Here is a 24,937-nt window from a genome sequence, read left to right on the forward strand (position 1 = left end):
CCTTACCTAGGTGATAGAGAATACTCATATCATAATCTTGAGTAACTCCAACCACCTCCTCTTTCTAAGAATGAGCTCTTTCTGACTAAACACATGCTGAAGGCTCTTATGATCGGTGAACACATCCACATGAACACCATAAAGATAGTGACACCATATCTTCAAAGCGAATACTACAGCAGTCAACTCTAGATCATGGGTTGGGTAATTCTTCTCTTGAACCTTAAGTTGTCTGGAGGCATAAGCTATAACTTTGTCATTCTGCATTAACACACAACTCAACCCAACTCTGGACGCATCACAATATACCACAAAACCTTGTGTACCTTCTGGTAAGGTCAATACTGGGGCATTAATCAACCTAGTTTTCAATTCTTGAAAGTTTTTCTCACAAGCTTCAGACCATTGAAACTTCACTATTTTCTGAGTCAACTTAGTCAAAGGGGATGAAATAGATGAGAATCTCTCAAAGAACCTTCTATAATATCAAGACAACCCCAAGAAACTCCTAATATCAGCTTGAGTTGTGTGTCTAGGCCAATTTTGCACTGCCTCTATTTTCTGAGTGTCAAATCGAATTCCATCACTGCACATAGTGTGACCTAAGAATGCCACAGACTCAAGCCAGAACTCACACTTACAGAACTTTACATACAACTCTCTATCCTTTAGAGTTTGGAGAACTACTCTGAGATGACTAGAATGATCCTCCTCATTCCTTGAATAGATTAAAATGTCATTAATGATTATGATAACAAACATATCTAAATAAGGCTTGAATACTCTAGGCATAAGTTCCATGAACACTGCAGGCGCATTAGTCAAACCAAACAACATTACCGAAAACTCATATTGACCATAATGGGTCCTGAATGCTGTCTTAGAATATCACTTTCTCTTACTCTCAACTGATGATAGCCTAATATGAGGTCTATCTAAAAAACAAGTGTCACCCTGAAATTGATTGAAAAGATCATCAATTCTCGGAAGAGGATACTTATTCTTGATAGTAACCTTGTTCAACTGACGATAATGCCCCAAGGTGAGACACTTGGTCAAATAAAACATTTCTCAAGAAGATCTTTCAACTTCTCTTTTAACTCTTTCAAATCTGCTGGTGCCATTCTATATGGAGCAATAAATATAGGATGAGTATCGGGAAGAATATCTATACCGAAGTCTATTTCTCTCTCAGAAGGGACTCCGAGATGATCATCTATAAAGACTTCTTGAAACTCTCTTACTACTGGAACTGACTAAATATGAGGTATCTCAACACTAGAGTCATTAACTCGGACTAAGTGATAGATACACCCCTTGGAAACTAACTTTCTCACCTTAAGGTACGAAATAAAACGATCCTTAGGCACTGTTGAACTACTCATCTCCTCTATAACTGGTTTATTAGGAAACTGAAACTTAACAACTCGAGTTCTGCAATCGACTGAGGCATAATAGGCATGAAGCCAGTCCATACCTAGAATGACATCAAAATCTACCATGTCTAACTCAATAAATCAGCCATGGTATTCTTATGATTGACCAAAATGACACTATCACGATAGACTCTCTCAGCTAAAATAGACTCACCAAAATGTGTATAAACACTGAAGGGCTCAAGAAGTTTCTCAGGAAGAATATCAAAATTCATTACAACATAAGGAGTAACAAAAGATAGACTCGCTCCTGGATCTAGCAAAGCATAAACATCAAAATTAAAGACTTTGATCATACCAGTGACAACATCTAGTGAATCCTTTTGCTCTTGGCAACTAGTAATAGCATATAGACGGTTTGCTCCTCCACTTGCCCCTGAAGTAGCTACTATATATGCAGCTCTGTCTGGTGGATCAACTGAAGAAGATTGGGCTCTATTGCCCCCATTACCATTACCTTGTCTGTTCTTAGGGAACTCTTTCATTAAATGATATTTTTGACCACACTTGAAGCAACCAGTTGAGCCATCACGACACACTCTTGAGTAGGTCCTACCACACTTAGAACATGCAGGAGTCCCATTACATTCTTGTGCCACACTACCTTGAGCCTACGCATGTCTAGCTCTGAAATTTTGGGAATTCTGATTATTGAACTCACCACTGTTCCTAGGTGCAGGTGCACTAGCAGATGATGGAGCAGGTCCCTTTTGTTTATGTTGGAAAGAATACCGGTTTGCATTACTCTTTTGCTGCTCGGACTCATTCCCTAATGTCTTAGCTTTCTAATTTCTAAACTATTCTCTGTCCCTCAGCTTGTACTCCTCAACCTGTTGCACATGGATCATTAGCCTTGCTATGTCCATATCTCCTATCAGCATAGCTGCCTTGCAAACAACCCAGCAATGAACAAACTCATCCTGCTCCACATGTCAGCGACCATCTCCTTAGCATAGCGGGAAATTTGGGTGAACTTGAGGTTGTACTCATGAACACTCATAGATTCCTTCTTAATAGTGAGGAATTCTCATACCTTTACTTCTCTCATCTCACGGGGAAAGAAACTCCCCATGAAGGCACTTTCGAACACAACCCATCTCACAATCGGTGCACCCTCAGCTCTACCATTCATCCATTAGTCAAACCAAATCCTAGCAGCACTCTTCAGTTGGTATGCAGCTAGTTCCACTCGCTCACCATCGGCAACGTGCATAACCTCAAACACTTTATGCAGTCCCTTTGCAAAGTTTTTCGAATCTTCAGTGACACTTGAACCAGTGAAGCTTGGAGGATTCATCCTTAAGAACTCATGGATCCTAGAAGTATCAACCACTTCCTGTCGATTCTCTCTCTGCCCAACTTGATTGGTCACAACTTGACTCAACATCGGGATAGCTTCTCGGAACTCAGCATTGGTAACCTCTCATTAGGTTGCACTTCAGGTGAATTAGGTTCCCCCTGTTCCTCAACATTCCTCCTAGCAGGACGACCTCTGACAACTCTTCATGGAGGCATGATCTGAAAGTTACGCGCAAGTATAATTAGAAGAAACTTTTTAGAGATAAACTCTATCGCACGAAATGAGTATGAAAGAAGTGAGATAGTTCATAAATATTACAGCCTCCTAATTATAGATGTGGCGTGCTTCACAGCGATAACTAGGACTCTACAGACACGACTTCATATACACCCTAGGACTCTTGAACTATGTGCTATGATACCAAGTTTGTCACGCCTCGAGCCTACACCTTCGGTGTGGCCAGCACTGGAGAACCATTGCTGCCACAAGGGAACCCTTTGCCTGGCTTAATTCTTAGTGGAAGACTTACTCGTAATAAAATCACTTTGAAAGGAAACTGTAACTCAAATGATAACTTAGAATGTTTTATAAAAAAAAACATTCAACTAGCCAAAGTGGCAACTCAAATTTTAACATAACTGAATGAAAATGAAAAGATTCAAAAAATAAAAATATCTAACTATATATGAAGCAACTAATAACTGAGATAGATGTCGGGAAAAGACCCATGACATCCTAACAAAACTAGAATGATAAAGCAAATAAAGGGATCCTCCAGAAGCAAAGAGGCTCACCAACAACTCTGAAGCTCAACGAAACACTAGATGCTGATCCTGGAAACTTGTATCTACATCATAAAAGATGAAGGCCAAATGGTATCAGTACATGAAATGTACGAGCATGTGAGGGGAATTCTAAAACAGGCATAAGCTTGAAATGGAACTGAAGAAAACTTACCTCGTCTCAACTCAACTCAACTCATTTCAATATAAGGCAGTGATATAAATGCAATATAAAGAAAAGCTTTATAACATGTAGATAACAACTCAATGTATTGAAAGAAACACAACAATAACTTAGTTTGTATATGAAAATACAAGTAATTCTTTGGGAGATTATCTATCCGACAACCATCACTATGAGCTATGTGATGATACAACGTCTTGCCTACGCTACCAGGGCCATCCTATACTTTATCGGGGTATAGAGCCTACTACTAAGTGGATCCACTAGTCTATGCTAAAATCATTAAGGAATCATCTAAAAAGTATGACTCTTTCTACCCATGTTGGCTACACGATTTATGGAGACTTGGAGTTATTTGAACTCGTCCCCATATCGGTGCTCAATATTACTCCCAAAATGTAACTAGCTCATATGTTTAAAAACATGAATTCTCTGTGGTTTGAGATTATTACTCAAAAATCTTTCTCTAAAATGAGATGATACTAAAAAGCTTGCTCAAAAACTCTTATGGAAATCGGTGTTTTCTCTCATCTTAAATGTGAAAACATTTACTTTTAAGAAATACTTAGTTCCCATATATCATTATTAAGAAAATGAACTTCACTCTTACTCTTACTCAACTCAATGATAAAGTCTTAAAATAAGTTAAAAACAATTGTAAAATACTTTTTGAAAAGACTCGAAGAACTCTCAAGACTTGACTCCTAGCTCTACCATGATTTTGAATTTATGGATTCAAGGTAATGATTCATGTTTATGGATGATTGATAGATGTTTAGAAGTCATTTAGAGTAGTTAGAATCGATAAGAAGTGTTAGTACACTTTAGAAGGACTCAAACGGGCTAAACGATGAAAAATGGAAGGGGGCAGGCGACCCTGGCGCACTGCTGGCGCGGGGCTCCAGCACCTAAATTTTAGAGACCCAAAAATGGTGCACTGCTAGCGCGCCACCCCAGACCTTCTGGCGTATCTGGGGGTGTCGCTCCTGCCCTCCCCCAGGTGATTCTAACGATTTTTTCAACTTGTTTTCTAATCTTAATTTGACTAAAATCGATTCTATTTCTCAATTTCTCTTTAGATTCAGTTACCCAATACATGTACATAAGAACCGACTAAAAAACGACTCCTAAAATCGATACGATTAGCTTAAGAAACTCATCGATCCCATCCTAATTCAAGAATGAAAACAAATTTTAGATCACAAAAACAATAACATCAACTCTTCAACTTTTTAGGACGAAATTACACTGAAATTAACATGATTGGCGCGTGGGTGAACGAACCCAACACTATGTGAACTCCCATACCACTTTGGTATTAAACCCTTGGCGAAATCCGCAACGAAACCTTCAAGAACTTGATGAAATCTTGACCTTTTCTCCCTCATTCTCCTCTTCAGTTATTTTTCTAAAACCCTAGTGTGAATTATAATTGCACAAACTGAACCAAATTAGTTTAGACCCCTAATTAATTACTAAAAATGAAATAACTTAATTGGGTAACAAAAAGACCAAAATACCACTCTTAAATCCAGGTAACTTTCCTTATCTAGATAGCCCGATTTCAAATGGGTATATCTTCCTCATAAAAGCTTCAAAATTAGAAAACTTGGTGGCATTGGAAAGAAGATTCCAAGACCTTTCATTTGATATATTATATGCCACCTAACTCATCATGTACTGAAAGTTTTGGTCGTTTGAAGTTGACCCAAAACTCATACTTAGCATAACTTGCCAAAATTTCCAATTTTTATTCTTTCCAAAAATAGTTCTTTCTAATTTTAGTTCTTTGAAACACCGAGGTTTTACAGTTTATGTTGAGACTTGAGCTGTCACTTTGGCTAGTTGAATGTTTATTTCTAAAACATTCTAAGTTATCAATCGAGTTATAGTTTTCTTTTTTTAAAGTACTTTTATTATGAGTAAGTCTTTTGCTAAGAATTAAGCCAGACCAAGGGTTCACTTTGGGCCAGCAATAGTTCTCGAGTGTCAACCACATCCAGGGTGTAGACTCGGGGCGTGACAAACTTGGTATCAGAGCACAGAGTTCAAGAATCCTAGGGTGTCTATGAAGCCGTGTCTGTAGAGTCCTAGTTATCGGTATGATGCGCGTCACATCTATAAGTAGGAGGCTACAATATTTAGGAACTATCTCACTTCTTTAATACTCTTTTCATGCGGTAGAGTTCATCTCTATAAAATTTTCTTACTGACCCGTGCTTGCGCGTGTCTTTCAGATCATGACTCCACGAAGAACTGTCTGAGGTCGTCATGCTAGAAAGAATGTTGAGGATAAAGGGGTACCTAATGCACCAGAAATGCAACCTCAAGGAGAGGTCACTAATGATAGGTTTTGTGAAGCTACTCGGATGTTGAGCCAAGTTGTGACCAACCAAGCTGGGCAATAAAGAGAGAATCGACAGGTAGTGGTTGATACTTCTAGGATCCGGTGAGTTCTTAAGGATGAATCTTCCAAGATTCACTGGTTCAACTGTCACTGAGGATCCAGAAAATTTTGTGGAAGAGTTGCAGAAAGTGTTTGAGGTGATGCATGTTATTGATATTGAGCGAGTGGAACTAGTTGCATACCAACTAAAGGGTGTTTCTAGAATATGGATTGACCAATGGAAGAAGGGTAGAGCTGAGGGTGCACCGATTGTGAGTTGGGTTGTGTTCGATAGTGCCTTCATGGGGCGTTTCTTTCCCCGTGAGCTAAGAGAGGAAAAGGTAAGAGAATTCCTCACTCTTAAGTAGGAATCTATGAGTGCGCATGAGTATAGCCTTAATTTCACCCAACTTCCAATTATGATCCTGAGATGGTTGTTGATTTGAGGAGTGATGTTTACGTAATCAAGGACACAACTTCCGATGCAAGTGTCTACGATCGTGCACTAGAATAGTAACCCAACCAAGGGTTGGGGTCGAGTCCCAAGAAAGTGGGCGTCAAAATTAGTGGTTAAGTGCGAAAGTGCTAAAGCTAACCGTAGCTAAAGACTTTGGCGAATGAAAACATAACAAATTTAAAAAGGGTGACGCAAGCGTCAAATCTCAAATGGGGGGTTTTGTAACAAGTAAGTAAAAACAACAAAATTAACAAAGAGATCTAAGAAATGAAAGGGGAATTCTTGGGATGTGAATGGAATACGGGATAGACTAAATCATTGGGTACATGGCTAGAATTTAAGGAGGATAAGCTCTCTCTCGAGCAACTTACCCAATTTCAAGCAGGTTCCTCTCAGACACCCACTTGCCGCATGAAGAACAGCCTACGCCTTAACCCACTCACTCTCTCGAGCTGAGTGTGTGGACATAGGACTAGGATTCACTCTCTTGAGCTGAACCTCATGTCGACCCACTCACACTGGCCATCAATTTAGAAGTTTTAGCTTTACGACCTCTCTCTCGAGCAAGCCGAAAACACATAAATAAACTTGTATTTGCAACTATAAATTCATTAAATTCATTCACAACTACTAAACGAAATCACAATTAAACTATCAGCCAGCAAGACCCAACAACTAATCTAACCCACATTCACGAAATCACACCCCAAGAATTGGAGTTTTAGCTATGCATGTAAAAGAGATAAATACGTATACCAATATCCATCAATGGGTATGCAAGATTAAGTCTTAAAACAAGTCAAAAGTGAAGAATCCAAGAGACCCAAGTCCAATTTCTTGAAAATGAAACCCTGGACAGCACCAAGTTCTTCAAAACCCTCTCCAAAACTTAGAGAGAATATCTCCAAAACTCTATCTAAAACTTGATAATCTAAAAACTAGGTATAACAAGGTAATGTCACACCACTTCTCTTTTTACAATAGGTAATAGAGTATGACGGTTTTTTTTTTTTTTAAAAAAAAGAATAAAAAAAATATAAAACTAAAGAAAACATGATTTTTTTTTTTAAGAGTCACCACTTGAAAATGAGTTTTTTAGGTGTTCCAAGTCACCTAGTAATTCCTAAAAAAAATCTTTTTATTTTAGTCTACGAAAAACAGAGATTGGGTAAGGAATTCTATTGACCGGAGGGAAGGTGTGAGGCACCCCCAGAGTCCCGTGGTTCTAGCCTGTCGCTTTATCAACTCATGTTTGGCTAAAATAATTTTTGAATAAAAGAATAAATTTGTGTTAGTTACTAATCTTTTTTTTTTATATAAAAAATATGATTGACCTAGGAGCGTAACCGCACACAAGATCACCTTTTTTAGAAATGAATACACACCAAGGATCGTAACCGAACACATGGTGGTATTTAAAGTTTATTTTATTTTTTTCTAAAAAAAATGGATAATTCATGACTCAAATTTTATTTAACAATGAGAAAAGAAAAAAAAAAGAACTTGTTGCAACATATAGACTTGAACAAAGATTTTTTTTTTTTAAAATGAAATAAAAATAAAATAAATATATTAAGTGTCACTACTTGATGATAACAACAAAAGAAAAAAAAAAAGTATATATTCTTTTTTTTTATTTTTAAAATGACTAGGCCCCTTTTAAAACAACTAGTGATGTACTAAAAAAATTTATATTGATATAATTTCAGAAAAACGACCACTTTAATAAATTTTTTAGTTTTTCATAAATTGGTCATATGTTTTCTTTTGAAAGAAAATTGCAAAATAGCCTATTGTATCTAAAAGTTAAATTACTAATCAAAGTAGCCGGTTTTGTATTTCGTTTCAATAACCATTTTATGTATTTATTTAAGAGAAAAAAAAAACTGAATTTATGAAATGATCAAATTTACATTATTTTTGCAAAATGACCAGATTTACATTTTTTACAAAAATGGCCAGATTTACATTTTTGCAAAAAATGGCCAGATTTACACTTTTTGCAAAAATGATCAGATTTAGTTTTTTTTTTTTAAAAAAAAACAGCCTCTTTTTTTTTCTTTTCTTAGAATGACCAGAAACTAAAAATTAAAAAAAAAGACTTTGAGATTGTTGTTTTTTTTTTTTTAGCAAAAAGTATGGGCTATGCATCAACTTCATAATGATAAATATAAAATTCACACCTAGTTTAATAATAGAACACAAATATATAATAACAACAAGATTATCATTTAACTAATTCCAATAAAGTTATGTATCATTTCATAATGATAAGATATAATTAACACTTAGTTTAATAATAAAACACAAATATACAATAACAATGAAATATAATCATATTAAGTATCATAACATATTTAACTAATTCAAATAAACTAAACATAATAATTAAATCAAAAATGTAAACATGCTTCATTATTTTTGAAGTTACATTGCAAAGTGTAAGGAAAGAAATATACCTAAAGAGATGATGACAAAACAATGATAAAAGCAAAAACTCAATTCCACTCCCAAAAGACCACCCAAGATGAAATATATATATATATTTTTTTTTTATTTTTTTTTTTATTATTATTATTATTATTTTTATTTTTTTTTTTATTTTTTTTTCTTTTTAGAAGTGATGATTTTCCTCTTCTAATTTTCTGTTCTTGTTCTTTCTCTCTTTTTTTCTTCTTCCTGAAATGAAAGAAGAATGAGGTTTAAATAGGTGTAGAGCATTAAACCCCCCACTCTTCTTGAAAACTTAAGAGCCAATGCATGCATTGAACTCTTTGTTTTCCCAAGGTGCCACCCAAGATGACCAATGGAATTTCTTTTTTTTCTTTTTTCTTTTTCTTTTTTCAAGATAAAATTAATTAAAAGACCACATTGCCCTTTTAGATGACCCATTTCCTTTATTCATTAATTGAATAATAGCTAAATGGGTCATCTAAAAATTTAGAATAGGCCCAAAAATGTCATTTTGGATGACCCATTTCTTTTACTAATTAATTGAGTAATAGCTAAATGAGCCATCTGAAAATTTTAAAGTAGGCCCCAAAATGTCATTTTGGATGATCCATTTCTTTTACTCATTAATTGAGTAATAGCTAAATGGGCCATCTGAAAATTTTAAAATAGGCCCAAAATTGATCATGACTCAAAAATCAGAACAAAATCAGTCCACTAACACAAAATCTAAACATGTAAACTATTTTGAAGATCAAACACAACAAATAAGGTAGAAAAATAAAAATAAGAAATACAAACGAAATTAAAAAATAATAATAAAACTCAAGCAACAACTTAAACATGGACTTGAAGATCACTAACAAAACAATACAAATCCGGCATCAAAACAACTTATATGGTTTTAAAAATGTGATAATGACGGATTTGGATAGAGGATGAGAGGGGGAAATGGTTGACATAAATTTTTTTTTGACGGATTTGGACATAAACTTTACATCAAAGTATAGCCCTTGAAGAGCTCTATACTTTTATGTAAAGGATATAGGACGGGAATGGCTGAAATTTCGTAAATCTAAAGAAAAAGGTGAAAATTTTTGTTTGGTTTTTCTTAGATCTACAGAGTTTGGCTATGAATATGAATGAATGGTTTGCGGATTTGTGAAGAGGAGGATGAAAGGAAGAAGTGGTAAAAATTTAAATATTTTTCCGGCCAAGGGATGGTGGCCGCCGGCGGCAGTGGCGGCGGTGGCGGTGGCCGGCCGGAGGTTGGTGGTAGCAAATGGAAGAAGAAAAAATAAAAAATGGCAATAAAAATTTGATTTTGGGATTTTGTATTTTTGGTAGGGTCCCATAAGAACCCTTGGATAAAATAATTATGGATGGTTGAAATTTAATCTTGACCATTTCTATTGGACCGGGTCAGAATTGATTGGGCCATCAGAATTTGGTCTAAATCAACCAAATTCAATCAAAAATTGGGTCATTTGGGCCAATAAAAAAAACAATATAAACAAAGACAAACTACCCAAAATACAAAACAAAAAATATATGAATATATATATATATATATATATATATATTATAGGAGTAACATAAACACGTCAAAAATTAGGTGTTCACAGCATGCCCCTCTTTGCTTGGAAACATGAAGAGTTTTCAAGCGAAGAAAGTGAACGAAGTGGCTAATTTTTGACTGTGCAAACTCCGTTGAAACCATTTTGAAAAAGATGACCAAACCTTGCTTTAGAGGTTGCCTACATATCCTTGATTAAAAGGAAGTCAGGTCAGTGTAGTTCGAGAAACTTTGATAGCTGAAACTATCAGAAATTGCGGTCAAAAGATTGCTTCACATTGTTTGTCATCATCTACTGTCTATAATTACAAAGAAGAGAGCTAGAGAACAATGCCTCTCTACATTATAAGAGTTACAAGATCCCTACTTGATGTTTTCCTTAGGGTCTCGTCTTGATTTTTGACTTGCTCTGTGCATTATCTTTGATATTGATCTTCATGCTCTCTTGGCGGCTTGCGGATCATTCTCAGGTGCATGTTTTAACTTGAGTTGGCGGTTGAAACTCAAAACTCAAGATCACAAAATGAAGAACCCAAAAAAGATGTGTTTCTGTTAGGGAAGAAAGAAATGTTAATCTTAAACTAGGACGTATAACCCTAGAAAGAAAAGGAGAAACGGGGTGTGTTGCCCTGAGAGTTTCAAATAAGACGTATTGTCTTTGTGGATTGTCCTAAGATTGGGTATATCCCCAAAAATGTGAATATGGTGTGTATAACCCATGAATGCTGGTGCGTATTGCCCAGGATATGCATATGGTGCGTATTGCCCATGAATAGAAAATTGATGCGTATTGCATGTGAAGAAAGACTGGTGCGTATTGCACATGAAAGAAGACTAATGTGTTTTGCACATGAATGCAATATCTATGTGTATTGCATGTGATTTGGATTGGTACGTCTTGCTCATGAAAGAAAGACTGGTGCGTTTCGCACGTGAATAAAGGACGAGTGCGTATTTGCACATAATTCAGATTGATGCGTATTGCACGAAATTCAGACTAGTGCGTATTGCACATGAAAAGGATGGTGCGTATTGCACATAATAAGAGATGTGTGCGTATTGCACGGAATTTAGAGTGGTGCATATTGCCCGAAGCTCTCGAATTGAGAGGTAAAAATGTGAATAGCATGAGATGAAACAACAAACATGTGAAGACTTTGGAGAACTTCCGTTTTGTGATGTTTCATTTTTTACTTGTAATCCCGCATTTTCTTTTGTTCCTGTGTTGAGCAAAAGAAAGAAAAAATTGTTAGTTTAAAGCGGCGGTTGGTTTGTGGCCTTGATGCTCTGATGACTTGACCATATTCCTGACCAATTTCTCCAATTCTACTCAAAATTCTCGGTTGAACAACCTTTGAAGCTTCCTCTTTGTTGATTCAGGGGCGCTGATCTTTTTGGTACTACCAAATATCATGGTGCGACTGGATGTTCCAAAGGATGCATTTTCCTGTTGAATATTTTTCATGACTTAAGAGACTATAACGTGCTCCTTCACGAGTTTTCAGTGAAGATTTGAGGCGTTTTTAGTCCTTGCTCGAGGCATGTCAACTTGGATACTCAACTTTACTCTTGGGAACCCGTAGTAAGTTTTGCAATCTTTTACCTTATTTGTCAAGAGATTATACCGAAAAGACTAGAGAAATATCAGATTTAAGAGTGACAAAAAAAATTGGATCAAGAAAGACTATAAACTTAAGATAGGGCATTCCTTTTGAAGAAAACTGAGAAAGAGAACTTATCTGGGGGCATATGTCGACTTTGAGTGAACCATGACATGCACTTTGGACTTGACCCTAGATCCGCTTGAGTTGTCTAATTCTCAAAATCTGAACCATTATCGATTTATAACTGATCGAGAAATGGTGTTCTTTGCAGATTTCTCCCAACTAGTCATTTTTATGATGTTCTCTTCTTTTATCTTAAGGTGCCCTGCAAGGGTTTTCACCGATAAGATTTTCTCTATTGTCGTCTTATGGTGCCTATAAAGGTTTTCACCGATAAGACTATCTCTTTTCTCTTTCTTTTTTTTCTTTTTTTTTCTTTTTTTTTGACAAAGTTGTCCTTGATGATCAATTGTTCGTGCAATACACACCAAATTTATCGTTCTCAGAGTTAATCAAAATGTTGGTTGCTAGAATAAAATCAAAAACAAAATCAATTTGACTCTATTCTATCAAAAAAATGCCCCAATTTTCTATAGATACTGGAATATTGATTATTTTTTTTTGGTATGACTGAACCCCAAAAGGTTGCCTACGTATCCTTTCGGAATCAGGTCAAACGCAGTTCAAATTTTCAAAGAGAGTTTTTTTTTTTTTTTAAGAGATGCCTTTGTTCTCTCATCCACAAACTTGTCACAGTATCTTAGAACACATTAGATGTAGTATCTTTTGACTGCTTCCGCATTAACAATTATGCTTGTGATTTTTTCCTCTATATCAGTAAGGTGTAAGGCTCCTTTGGACAATACTTCCTTGATAAGATATGGACCTTGCCAATTTGGGGCAAACTTTTCCTTGGCCTCTTCTTGGTGAGGGAGAATGCGCTTTAAGACCAGTTGACCTACTTCAAAGTGTCTTGGGTGCACCTTTTTGTTGTATGCACGAGCCATCCTTTGTTGATAGAGTTGACCAAAACAGACGGCCGTCAATCGCTTCTCATCTATTAATGTGAGCTGCTCTAGTCAGGTTTTGACCCATTCAGTATCTTCAATTTCAGCCTCGACAATAATTCGAAGAGATGGAATTTCAACTTCCGCTGGTATCACAGGCTCAGTCCCATACACCAGCAAATAAGGAGTTGAACCAATCGAGGTGCGCACTATTGTGCGATATCCTAAAAGTGCAAAAGGCAGCTTCTCATGCCTTTGTCTAGTGCCTTGAACCATTTTCCTGAGAATCTTTTTGATATTCTTGTTGGCTGCCTCCACAGCTCCGTTGGCCTTTGGTCGGTATGGAGTAGAATTGTGATGCGCAATTTTGAACTGCTCACATACCTCCTTCATCAAATTGCTATTAAGGTTTGCAGCGTTATCTGTGATGATAGTTCTTGGGATACCAAAACGACAAATGATGTTTGAATGAACAAAATCCACGACCACCTTCTTAGTGACTGCCTTGAAAGTGATTGCCTCTACCCATTTAGTAAAGTAATCAATTGCGACCAAAATGAATCGATGTCCATTAGAAGTCTTTGGCTCAATTGGTCCGATGACATCCATTCCCCATGCAACAAAGGGCCAAAGAGCGGCCATGGGGTGCAACTCTGAAGGAGGTGAATGAATGAGATCACCATGAATTTGACATTGATGACATTTTTTCACAAAGCGAAAGCAATCGCGTTCCATGGTAAGCCAGTAATATCCTGCACGGAGTATCTTTTTCGCAAGGACATATCCATTCATGTGTGGTCCACATACCCCAGCATGTACTTCATCCATGATCTTCTCGGCTTCTTCAACATCCACACATCTCAATAAGTTCAGATCCGGGGTGTGTTTATATAAAATTTCCCCGCTAAAAAAGAAACCACTAACCAAACGTCTAATAGTTCTTTTTTGGCTTCCATTGGCATGTTCGGGACATTTCCCTGTTTGCAAGAAATTCTTGATGTCTAGGTACCACGGCTCACCATCTGATTCTGCTTCCACAGTGTTACAATAGCCATGTTGGTCCCGAAGTTGAATCTCCAAGGGAGTAAACAAGTGTTTCCAGGATATGGAAGCATTGAGGCCAAAGTAGCCAAGGCATCTGCCAATTCATTATGAAATCTGGGAATGTATCTAAACTCGATGGACCTAAACCTTTTGCTAAGATCTTCCACACATTGTTTGTAGGGAAGAAGCTTGAGGTCTCGAGTTTTCCATTCGCCCTGAGCTTGCCTAATAAGCAAATCAAAATCTCCCAACACAATCAATTCTTGCACACCCAAATCTATTGCCATATTTAGACCCATGATGCAAGCTTCATACTCTGTTGTGTTATTTGTACAGAAGAAACGAAGTCGAGCTGTCGCAGGGTAATGCTGTCCTGTGGGCGATATGAGAATTGCCCCAATCCCTGTGCCTTTTTTGTTGATTGCTCTATCAAAGTATAATTGTCAGGCTTGGTTTTCATCTGGATTTACTTCTTCAACTGAGTTAATCTCTTCATCTGGAAAATATGTATCCAGTGGTTCGTAGTCGCCATCGACTGGATTCTCTGCCAAGTGGTCTGCCAGAGCTTGAGCTTTCATTGTAGTTCGAGTGACATATATAATGTCAAATTCAGTGAGCAAGATTTGCCATTTCGCGAGTCTGCCAATTGGCATTGGCTTTTGAAAGATGTACTTCAATGGATCCATCCTAGATATGAGGTAAGTTGTGTAGGACAAAAGGTAATGCCTTAACTTTTGAGCTACCCAAGTTAGGGCACAACATGTCTTTTCCAAGAGGGTGTACTTGACCTCATAACTAGTGAATTTCTTGCTCAAGTAGTAGATAGCTTGCTTCTTCCTGCCTGTGGAATCGTGTAGACCGAGAACGCACCCAAAGGAATTAAGATATAGAAAGAGAGGCCTATCAAGTTCAGGCGGGACCAACACGGGAGGTTTGGACAAATATTCCTTAATTTTGTCAAAAGCTTGTTGACAATCATCCGTCCATCGGACAACAGCATCCTTTTTCAAAAGTCTGAAAATGGGCTCACAAGTGGTTGTGAGTTGAGCAATAAACCTGCTAATGTAGTTCAACCTCCCAAGTAGACTCATGAATTCGGTCTTATTTTTCGGGGGTGGCAAATCTCTAATGGCTTTTATTTTGGAAGGATCCAATTTGATTCCCCTTCTACTGACAATAAAACCCAGAAGTTTTCCAGATGGAACTCCAAATGGACATTTTACTGGATTAAGCTTGAGATCATATCTTCGCACTCTTTCGAAGAATTTTCTCATATCTTGCACATGGTCAGCTTGAGTTTTAGACTTGATGATTACGTCATCGACGTATACTTTGATTTCTTTATGCATCATATCATGAAACATGGTGGTCATAGCCCTCATGTAAGTTGCCCCAGCATTTTTAAGACCGAAGGGCATGACCCTATAGGAATAAGTCCCCCATGGAGTGGTGAAAGCAGTTTTCTCAGCGTCCTCTTCGTCCATCAAGATTTGATGATACCCCGCATAGCAGTCCACAAATGATTGAATTTCGTGTCTAGCACAATTATCCACTAGAATGTGGATATTAGGCAAGGGAAAATTGTCTTTTGGACTAGCTTTGTTCAAATCCCGATAGTCAACACAAACTCTTGTCTTTCCATCCTTTTTCGGCACAAGAACAACATTTGCCAACCAAGTAGTGTAACGAATGGTTTGGATCACATTCGCATTTAGTTGTTTCATGATTTCATCCTTGATTTTTTCACTCACGTCCGGTTTAAATTTTCTTCTTTTTTGTTGGATGGGTGGAAAATCAAGATGAGTGGGCAACTTATGGACCACTAAATCAATACTCAAACCTGGCATGTCATCATAGGACCAAGCAAACACATCTTTGTATTCAAACAAAAGTTGTATTATGGCATCCCTAATTTCCTTCTTGACATGAAGACTTATTTTTATTTCTTTGACTTCCTCATTACTTCCCAAATTGATGGCCTCAGTTTCACTAAGATTAGGCTTAGGTTTGTGCTCAAACTGTTCCAATTCCCTATTAATTTCCCTAAAAGCCTCTTCTTCATCATATTCAACCTCTAGACTCGGGGATTCAAGAATAAACAACTCTTTGAGATCTGGGAGTGAATTCCGCATGCATGTCATGTTATCAAAGTCGGCATTTATAGAACTGAAAAATGAAGAATAAGAATCAGGGAAAGGAAAAGACAAAATATTACTATGAAGCTGGAATTTCATTTCATTTAAATTAAAAAAGGATAGAAGGGTTGACATTAAAACAAAACACTTTCAAATATTCGGATCACAACCCTGACAACAACAAAATACAAAAGAGTAGCAAAACAAACTACCAAGACTCCTTCCTTATGGGGAAAGGAGTGGCTTCCCAATTGTTTAACTCAAAACCTGAGCCCACGAGCTGCACATCGACATAACTTGTACCTTCACCAACTTGGACCATGTTTACTTCACAAAACAACTAACTGAGATCCTGAATAACTTCTTCAATGTCTTCATGAGTAAAGGAAGCTTCCATTTCTAGACCCTGAGGCTTGATAAAGGAATGATAAATATGGGGAATTGGTTGTGGCAATGCCCAATCAGTCCTTTTGTGGTTCTTAGTCTCATCTCCATTTCTCTTGCGAACATAGTCCCACACCTTTACCAGGTTGATAACCATATTTGAGCATTGTCGTTGCTACCATTGAAGAGGAAGACTAGAGACATGGTTGGATAATGGGGTCTCCTTCTCTAAAGCGATCGACTGATACGGCCTCAAAAGACTGGTAAACAATGGAATCACATCCTTCTTTTGCCTCAATGTATGGAATGGAGGGATCTCTGTAAACAGGCAAATCATCTTCCCCATGCACAATGATTTCTTGATGGTTGTGTTCAAACTTAACAACTTGATGCAGAGTTGATGGGACCGCCCGAGCCATGTGGATCCATGGCCTTCCCAATAGAAAATTATAAGATGTGTCCATGTCCATTACTTGGAACACAATCATAAAATCCACCGGTCCAATTGTCATGTTTAACTTTATTTCACCAATGGTATCCCGCCTTGAGCCGTCATAAGCTCGAACAAATACATTGCTGGGGCAAATTCTGTCAAGGCTAATTTTCAAGTTTTACAGCGTAGAGAGAGGACATATGTCTACCCCTGATCCCCCATCTATCATGACCCTCTTTACACAGTACCCTTCACATTTCACTGTAAGAAGCAGAGCTCTGTTGTGTCCAGCTCCTTCTGTGGGCAACTCATCATCAGTGAAAGTGATGGCGTTTGACTCAAAGATGTGCTTGGTCATTTTCTCTAACTAATTTACCGTTGTCACCTTCGATACATGTGCTTCGTTCAAAACCTTATTCAACACACGACGATGTTCTTCTGAGTGCAAGAGTAGAGACAACAATGAAATTTGTGCCGGGGTTTTCTTCAATTGTTCCACAATAGAGTAATCTAGAACCTTAATCTTTTTTAGAAACTCTTCTGCTTCTTCCTCAGTAACTGCTTTCTTCAGTGGTACTTGGATGTTTTGAGTCATTTTCCCTTTTCTTAATTCTTCTGGAGAATAACATCTTCCAGAGCGTGTCAGCCCTCCTGCTTCATCAACCTCTTCAACAATCTCCTTTCCTCGGTAAACCACAGCGATTTTATTATAGTTCCAAGGGACAGCCTTTGAATCAATTACCGGAAGCTGTTGGACGGGCTTAACAAAGATAGGTCCTTTCAACTTTGCCAAGCAATTTTGGTCATGTTGTGTTAATGAAAAACCCTTTGATACATACAACTTCGGCATACCTGCTCGAACTTCAATCCCCTTCGAAACCCCCGGGACACACAAAACTTTGGTATCAAGGTTGACACCTTCCACACTCAAAGATGCAACTGGTTTTAAACTCTTTATCGGCTTGTTTTCCTGTTCGATCTTCCTAAACAACTTTCCCATTTTGCCAAGGAGTTTGTACTCTTGATCATCGCAGATCATACCCACTAAATTGTTTTGAGCTGGAAGCGGGTTATTAGTCACATTGTGAGTGTTTTGATCATCTGTCACAACGACCACTCCATGATCGATTAGCTTCTCTATCGCCCCCTTCAAGGTCCAACAATTATAAGTGCTGTGTCCTGGGGCCCCCGAATGATACTCACATCTTTCATTGGCTTGGAAACCTGGAGCAGTTGGATTCAGACGATGTGGTGGGATAGACCCAATCACTCTTATCTTTCTTAACTTTTGAAACAAACTGGAGTATGACTCTCCCAATGGAGTGAATTTCCTTTTCTGTCCTTGCTCTTGAGCATAATTTTGCATAGGAAGAGGGTTGTAAGGGACCTGATAAGGTGGTCGTTGTGGGAGAAGGTTTCCTTGAGTTGGGGCCCAAAAATGTGGGCGATTGGGAGAATGCACATATGACTGAGCATTGAAGACCGTGTATGGAGATGGAGATGGAGATACTGAATATTGAGGGGCATAAGGGTAGTAATGTTGAGGATAGCTGGATTGTCCCTGAAGTGGTGGGTAAGGACAATTAGAGTTCCTTTGAGCACTCCTTGGCCCTGATGCTAGCGAAGAAACTTCCTCTTTTCTTTTACGATTTCCAAAACTGTCTGAACCACCTTGAATGGCCTGTGTTGTAGCTTTGATTGCTATCTGGCTCACGATCCTTCCTGTGTTTTGATTGCTGTGTGAAACGGTCTTCCCATTGCGGCTGTCAGGTGGTGGAAATAGTCAGGATCTTGAGCCTCTATGAAGATATCAACCAATTCTTGCTCATCTAAAGGTGGTTTGACCCGGGCTGCTTGTTCCCTCCATTTGATAGCATACTCTCTGAAGCTTTCATTTGGCTTTTTTCTCGTATTAGAGAGTGTATTGCGATCTGGCATAATGTCGACATTGTACTGAAATTGTCTAACAAAATCTTGAGCCATATCATCCCAGATGTGCCAGTGGGAGATATCTTGGTCTATAAACCATTCTGAGGCAACACCAGTCAGGCTCTCACCAAAATAAGCCATGAGCAGTTCCTCTTTACCCCCTGCACCTCTAAGTTGATTGCAGTATCTCTTGAGGTGAGCTATGGGATCACCGTGCCCATCATACTTATCAAACTTAGGGGTTTTGAATCCCGGTGGCAAGTGGACATTTGGGAACATACACAAGTCTTTGAATGCGACACTTTTGTGCCCTCCTAGCCCTTGCATGCTTTTCATGTGTTGCTCGATGCTTTTCATTTTCTTCAACATTTCCTCTTGCTCTGAGACTTGAGGAGGCCTCTCAACATCAATAGGAGAGCCGAATTGTACAGAGTTAGGGCCCCCGAATGCTATCCCAGGAGTATAATATTGCTCTGGATGGACGGTGAACTATCCCTCTTGAGCTGCTCTCGGTGTCACACTTGGTTGTGGGAGAGTATAAACCGGTGCAGCTGTCGCGACAGTGGGATTATTCCTGAATGGCATGCCTTGAGGGCGTGTTGTTGATGGTCCGGCCCCACAATTATCAAATGGACCATACCCCGGAGTAAAGAAAGGATCTGATATCGGGACCTAAGAAGACGAAGATCGGATACTAGTGATCTCAGGAAAACCGGGAATAGACGATGGTGGTTCTTGGCCATTGGCCCAGGCTTGCCACAACTGTGCCATAACATTCCTCAATGTCCGATTTTCTTCAATCGTGGCTGACTCTCTTGTCGTTGAATCAACTGGAGTGTCCACTGGGTTTATCGCAGTTTCAGTATTGCTTGTCATTGACGCTCTTACCTTAGACCTGGTAAAGTATGGGTGTTCTGCCAGTTTACCACAAACCAACCACCGAAAGCTAACTAAAGAGATGAGAAATGAACAAACTTGTTAGGGGTTAGACATCACTCACACATTTGTTAATCACATAATAACATGAGTTCAAAAGGCTATTGTCTCATCCCAGCTTTGCTTCGCTCATTGTCTTCCATTTTTATTTTTTTATATTTTTTAAAAAGTTTTGATCGAACCCTTTGGAGGTTGCCTACGTATCATGTCGCCGCATGAATCAGATCAGTACGTAGTTCAGAAATTTAGACAAGAAAAATCCAACCCTTTCATTCATTTCCAAAAAACTTTAAGCAAAATCAATGGGTTTAAACACAACCATGATCAACATGATCTCTTTGAACACCGAACTTTAAACTGAAACACTGAGTCTTAAACAAAACAAGATAAAACATATAAACAAACTAAACAGCTAAACTCTTCTTCAATCTTCATCATCTTCCTTGGGCTTTCTTTGTCCTCCCAAGGTCACATACAAATTCAACAACACCTTCGGCAGATGAGGAACAATGGCCCGTGCTTGCTCAGTCACTTCTGGATCATTCATGCGATGATGATTTTTAATAACATAGGAGGTTTGTTCCGCCAACTGATGGACTTGACGCCTAGCCTTTCCCATATTTTCATAGTAGTTATTCAACCAAACCTGATGATCACCAAGATTGTTCCTTAAGAGGGCCTCTCGCTCCTCTGCTGCTTCAAGTTGATGGCGAAGTGTTGCTCTCTCAATGATCATCTGCCTTTGCCCCTCTTCGATATCAACACACTGACTGATTCTTCTTTTATGGTCTTCTAATTCTGCTTTAAGTTGATCATGTAAATGCATCCAACATGACCTTTCTTTCTCAAATTTCTCCTTCCACCGCTTAAGTTCTCCCCTTTGGTAGTTCACGACCTCTTCAGATGCCACTAAGTCCCTCTTCAATCGAGAAATTTCAAAAATCTGCTCCTTTTTTATTTGTCGGGCCAAGTGAATTCTACTATCCAACTCTTCCTCTAGACGGGCTAATTTCCCCTCCGCATGTTTCAATTTCCCTTCCGTATCTTGTAACTCCAACTGAATATTTCTTCCTCTTTGGACTTGAACTTCTTGCCGGGCAATGGTGGTTTTGGCCTTCTCCAACTCTTTTTCCAACTGTCTTATGATGTGCTGGTCTTTTCTTTTTCTGCTGGATCCTTCGGGAATGTCATCAAATGTTGTTGGATCACGAAACCACGATAAGTACCCAGGCACCACTTTTCCCTTATCTTGCTCCACCACCATTTCACTTAGCTCAGAGATTATACTTCCAAACCAGATCTTTAGAATATCAGTGCTATCAAAGGCAAAACCTGGCGGGGTGTCAAATACAAATCTACTCATATCATCATTTGGTGGAATTTCTTGTACTCTAGCCAGCTGACGCATAACTCTAAGTGGGGCATAGGGTTGAACACCTCTAAACCCAATCAACACAAGAAACGAGATACCACTAGACATGCATATGACATCCTTAACTGGGAACCAGTAATAATTCCATACTATTTCATCAGACGTGATCACCGAAAGTTTCTCTTCACACGCTATAATTCCTTTTGGAAAATCAATTTTTGCTTCTCTTTCCTTATGGGAGGAAACATAATTACACCAGTCGGGAGTGAACCTGGGTGCACGATCATGGTGATAAAGATGCTCCAAAAACCATATTTGCAACAAAATGTTGCAGCCTTCAAAGTACATTTCCCTATTTATGCATTTAGTCAATGCACGAAACATATCTACCAGGATCATAGGAATAATAGTAGGACTCTCCATTGTGGTCAACGCCTTCACCATCCCAGCCAGACGAATATCAATATTCTTGTCCCGTTTGGGGAAAACAATGAGCCCCAAAAACGCGACCATGAAGGCAAAACACATCCATTCGCCTTCCAAGCCTTTTCACCCCCTTGGTTGCTAAGTTGGTTCCGATAGTTTTTAAATCCATCCTTTTGGCCATACCTCTCGTATAGAAAGTCCAATGAAACCCACCAATTTTTCAAACTCTCCTTCTCTACTTGATTGATCTTGAGAAGTTCCAGGAACTTTTTGGCATCAACGTTCTTTGGAATTATAGGTTTTTTGTTGCGGAGATCAGCACCCCGAACACTGGACCCCTTCCCTATGAAGCTGGCGATTTCTTCCAGAGTTGGTGTCATCTCGAAGTCAGAAAATCGAAATACATTATTTTTTGAATCCTAGAAAGGAATCAATGCCTCGACCACATCCCTTCTAGGGTCAATCTCCATCAGATGCACTAGATGTCCCAGATGTTCTTTTACTTTCCTTTGCTCATGACTCCCCATGTTTGTCCACCATCGCCATAAATTCTTGGGTATTGTGTCAACGATCATGAACTCTGGAATTCCTTCACTTCTAGGCCTTTTGGAACCCTGTCCTTTGGTCGGAGGTGCCATTTGTACCTTTGAATAGAGTCCAATTAATGTTTTATGACAAACTCTAACCGAGGGAAGAAAGAAAAGTAAACAAAAAATTATTTAAAAAAATAAAATACCTCTTTTTACAAACACCGAGCCCGAGAAGGGATGCCTACATATCTCATTTTAGTGAGAATCAGGTGTGCGTAGTTCATAAAAAAAACTCACACTTGAAATATTATCCCTTTTATTTCACCCCCTTTTTTAAAAAAAATAAAATAAAATTGAAAGACAAAGCTATTATAAAGCTAGTCAACAATATAAAGGCCTTCTGAACAAATTATTTTCACGTAATACATAAAATGAACACGTTAGTCTAAAGTGGGCACATATCTTAGATTTTCTAGGCCAAATGCAAATTATACAAATAAACGTAGCCTACCAGAGATAGTTTTTACTAGGTTTAACACTTTATTTGGAACGTGTCTAGACTGGCTTACTCGAGTGGACAACTCGAGCCGGGGAGGGTCAGCGTACCGGTAGCAGAGCTATTCCGGCTTAACTGGTGGTCCAACCCCGCTTAACATGTGTGACAAACCTAGAACCAGGAGCGTAACCGCACATTGGTTCATCCTAGATAGAAGTTCCGTGGAGCGTATCCGCACACACAGTGTATAACAAAATTCTAGAGATTTAGAGGGTGTGCGAGAGGACGCAATTTATATACAATTACATAATATCAAAACAATGAATCATTGAAATAATGCAATTAGTCAACAAAAAAAAAAAAAAAAAAAAAAACTTATCCAAATATTCAAAATAGCCAAATATAGTTAATGTACAATGCTCGAATTCTAAAGAAAGTCCCCAGCAGAGTCGCCAGATCTGTCACACCACTTCTCTTTTTACAATAGGTAATGGAGTATGACGGGTTTTTTTTTTAAAAAAAAAGAATAAAAAAATATAAAACTAAAGAAAACATGATTATTATTTTTTTTAAGAGTCACCACTTGAAAATGAGTTTTTTAGGTGTTCCAAGTCACCTAGTAATTCCTAAAAAAAATCTTTTTATTTTAGTCTACGAAAAACAAAGATTGGGTAAGGAATTCTATTGACCGGAGGGAAGGTGTGAGGCACCCCCGAGTCCCGTGGTTCTAGCACGGTCGCTTAATCAACTCATGTTTGGCTAAAATAATTTTTGGATAAAAGAATAAATTTGTGTTAGTTACTAATCTTTTTTTTTATTATAAAAAAAATGATTGACCTAGGAGCGTAACCGCACACAAGATCACTTTTTTTAGAAATGAATACACACCAAGGATCGTAACCGAACACATGGTGGTATTTAAAGTTTTTTTTTTTTTTTTCTTAAAAAAATGGATAATTCATGACTCAAATTTTATTTAACAATGAGAAAAGAATAAAAAGAACTTGTTGCAACATATAGACTTGAACAAAGATTTTTTTTTTTAAAATGAAATAAAAATAAAATAAATATATTAAGTGTCACTACTTGATGATAACAACAAAAGAAAAAAAAAGTATATATTCTTTTTTTAAAAAAAATAAAATAATGACTAGGCCGCTTTTAAAACAACTAGTGATGTACTAAAAAAATTTATATTGATATAATTTCAGAAAAACGACCACTTTAATAAAAATTTTAGTTTTTCATAAAATGGTCATATGTTTTCTTTTGAAAGAAAATTGCAAAATACCCTATTGTATCTAAAAGTTAAATTACTAATCAAAGTAGTCGGTTTTGTATTTCGTTTCAATAACCATTTTATGTATTTATTGAAGAGAAAAAAAAAAGCTGAATTTATGAAATGATCAAATTTACATTATTTTTGCAGAATGACCAGATTTACATTTTTTACAAAAATGGCCAGATTTACACTTTTTGCAAAAATGATCAGATTTAGTTTTTTTTTTTTTTTTTTTTTAAAAAAAATAGCCTCTTTTTTTTTCTTTTCTTAGAATGACCAGAAACTAAAAATTAAAAAAAAAAAGACTTTGAGATTGTTGTTTTTTTTTTTTTAGCAAAAAGTATGGGCTATGCATTAACTTCATAATGATAAATATAAAATTCACACCTAGTTTAATAATAGAACACAAATATACAATAACAACAAGATTATCATTTAACTAATTCCAATAAAGTTATGTATCATTTCATAATGATAAGATATAATTAACACTTAGTTTAATAATAAAACACAAATATACAATAACAATGAAATATAATCATATTAAGTATCATAACATATTTAACTAATTCAAATAAACTAAACATAATAATTAAATCAAAAATATAAACATGCTTCATTATTTTTGAAGTTACATTGCAAAGTGTAAGGAAAGAAATATACCTAAAGAGATGATGACAAAACAATGATAAAAGCAAAAACTCAATTCCACTCCCAAAAGACCACCCAAGATGAAATATATATATATATTTTTTCTTTTTAGAAGTGATGATTTTTCTCTTCTAAT

The 24,937-nt window shown here is 37.4% G+C and overlaps 2 protein-coding genes across 2 annotated transcripts in view; one reads left to right on the plus strand and one right to left on the minus strand.

The window, feature by feature from the left end:
- Window positions 1-17,546: 17,546 nt before the first annotated feature.
- LOC125822980 (uncharacterized) lies at window positions 17,547-19,984 on the minus strand. The gene is made up of 3 exons (XM_049502437.1): window positions 19,804-19,984; window positions 19,059-19,557; window positions 17,547-18,942 (listed from the first exon to the last, which is right to left on the minus strand). Exons 1-3 carry the CDS (start codon window positions 19,982-19,984, stop codon window positions 17,547-17,549), a joined length of 2,076 nt encoding a protein of 691 aa, XP_049358394.1.
- Window positions 19,985-21,038: 1,054 nt separating this feature from the next.
- LOC125822765 (uncharacterized) overlaps window positions 21,039-24,937 on the plus strand; it is a 409,485-nt gene continuing 405,586 nt past the window's right edge. The window contains exon 1 of the mRNA XM_049502225.1: window positions 21,039-21,043. The gene's annotated coding sequence lies outside the window, so the exon portion shown is untranslated. The remainder of the gene's footprint in view (window positions 21,044-24,937) is intronic.

This window comes from Solanum verrucosum, unplaced genomic scaffold (genome assembly GCF_900185275.1).
Source record: "Solanum verrucosum unplaced genomic scaffold, falcon-dt-bn FXZP01000104.1, whole genome shotgun sequence".
Taxonomy (NCBI): Eukaryota; Viridiplantae; Streptophyta; class Magnoliopsida; order Solanales; family Solanaceae; genus Solanum; species Solanum verrucosum.

Coding starts and splice junctions, on each gene's coding strand:
- LOC125822980 (XM_049502437.1), bottom strand. CDS start 19,984: ATGACAAGCAATACTGAAACTGCGATAAACCCAGTGGACACTCCAGTT. Junction 19,558..19,803: donor CGGTTTTCCTGAGATCACTA/GTATCCGATCTT, acceptor CTCCTGGGATAG/CATTCGGGGGCCCTAACTCT. Junction 18,943..19,058: donor CCAAATGAAAGCTTCAGAGA/GTATGCTATCAA, acceptor ACCACCTGACAG/CCGCAATGGGAAGACCGTTT.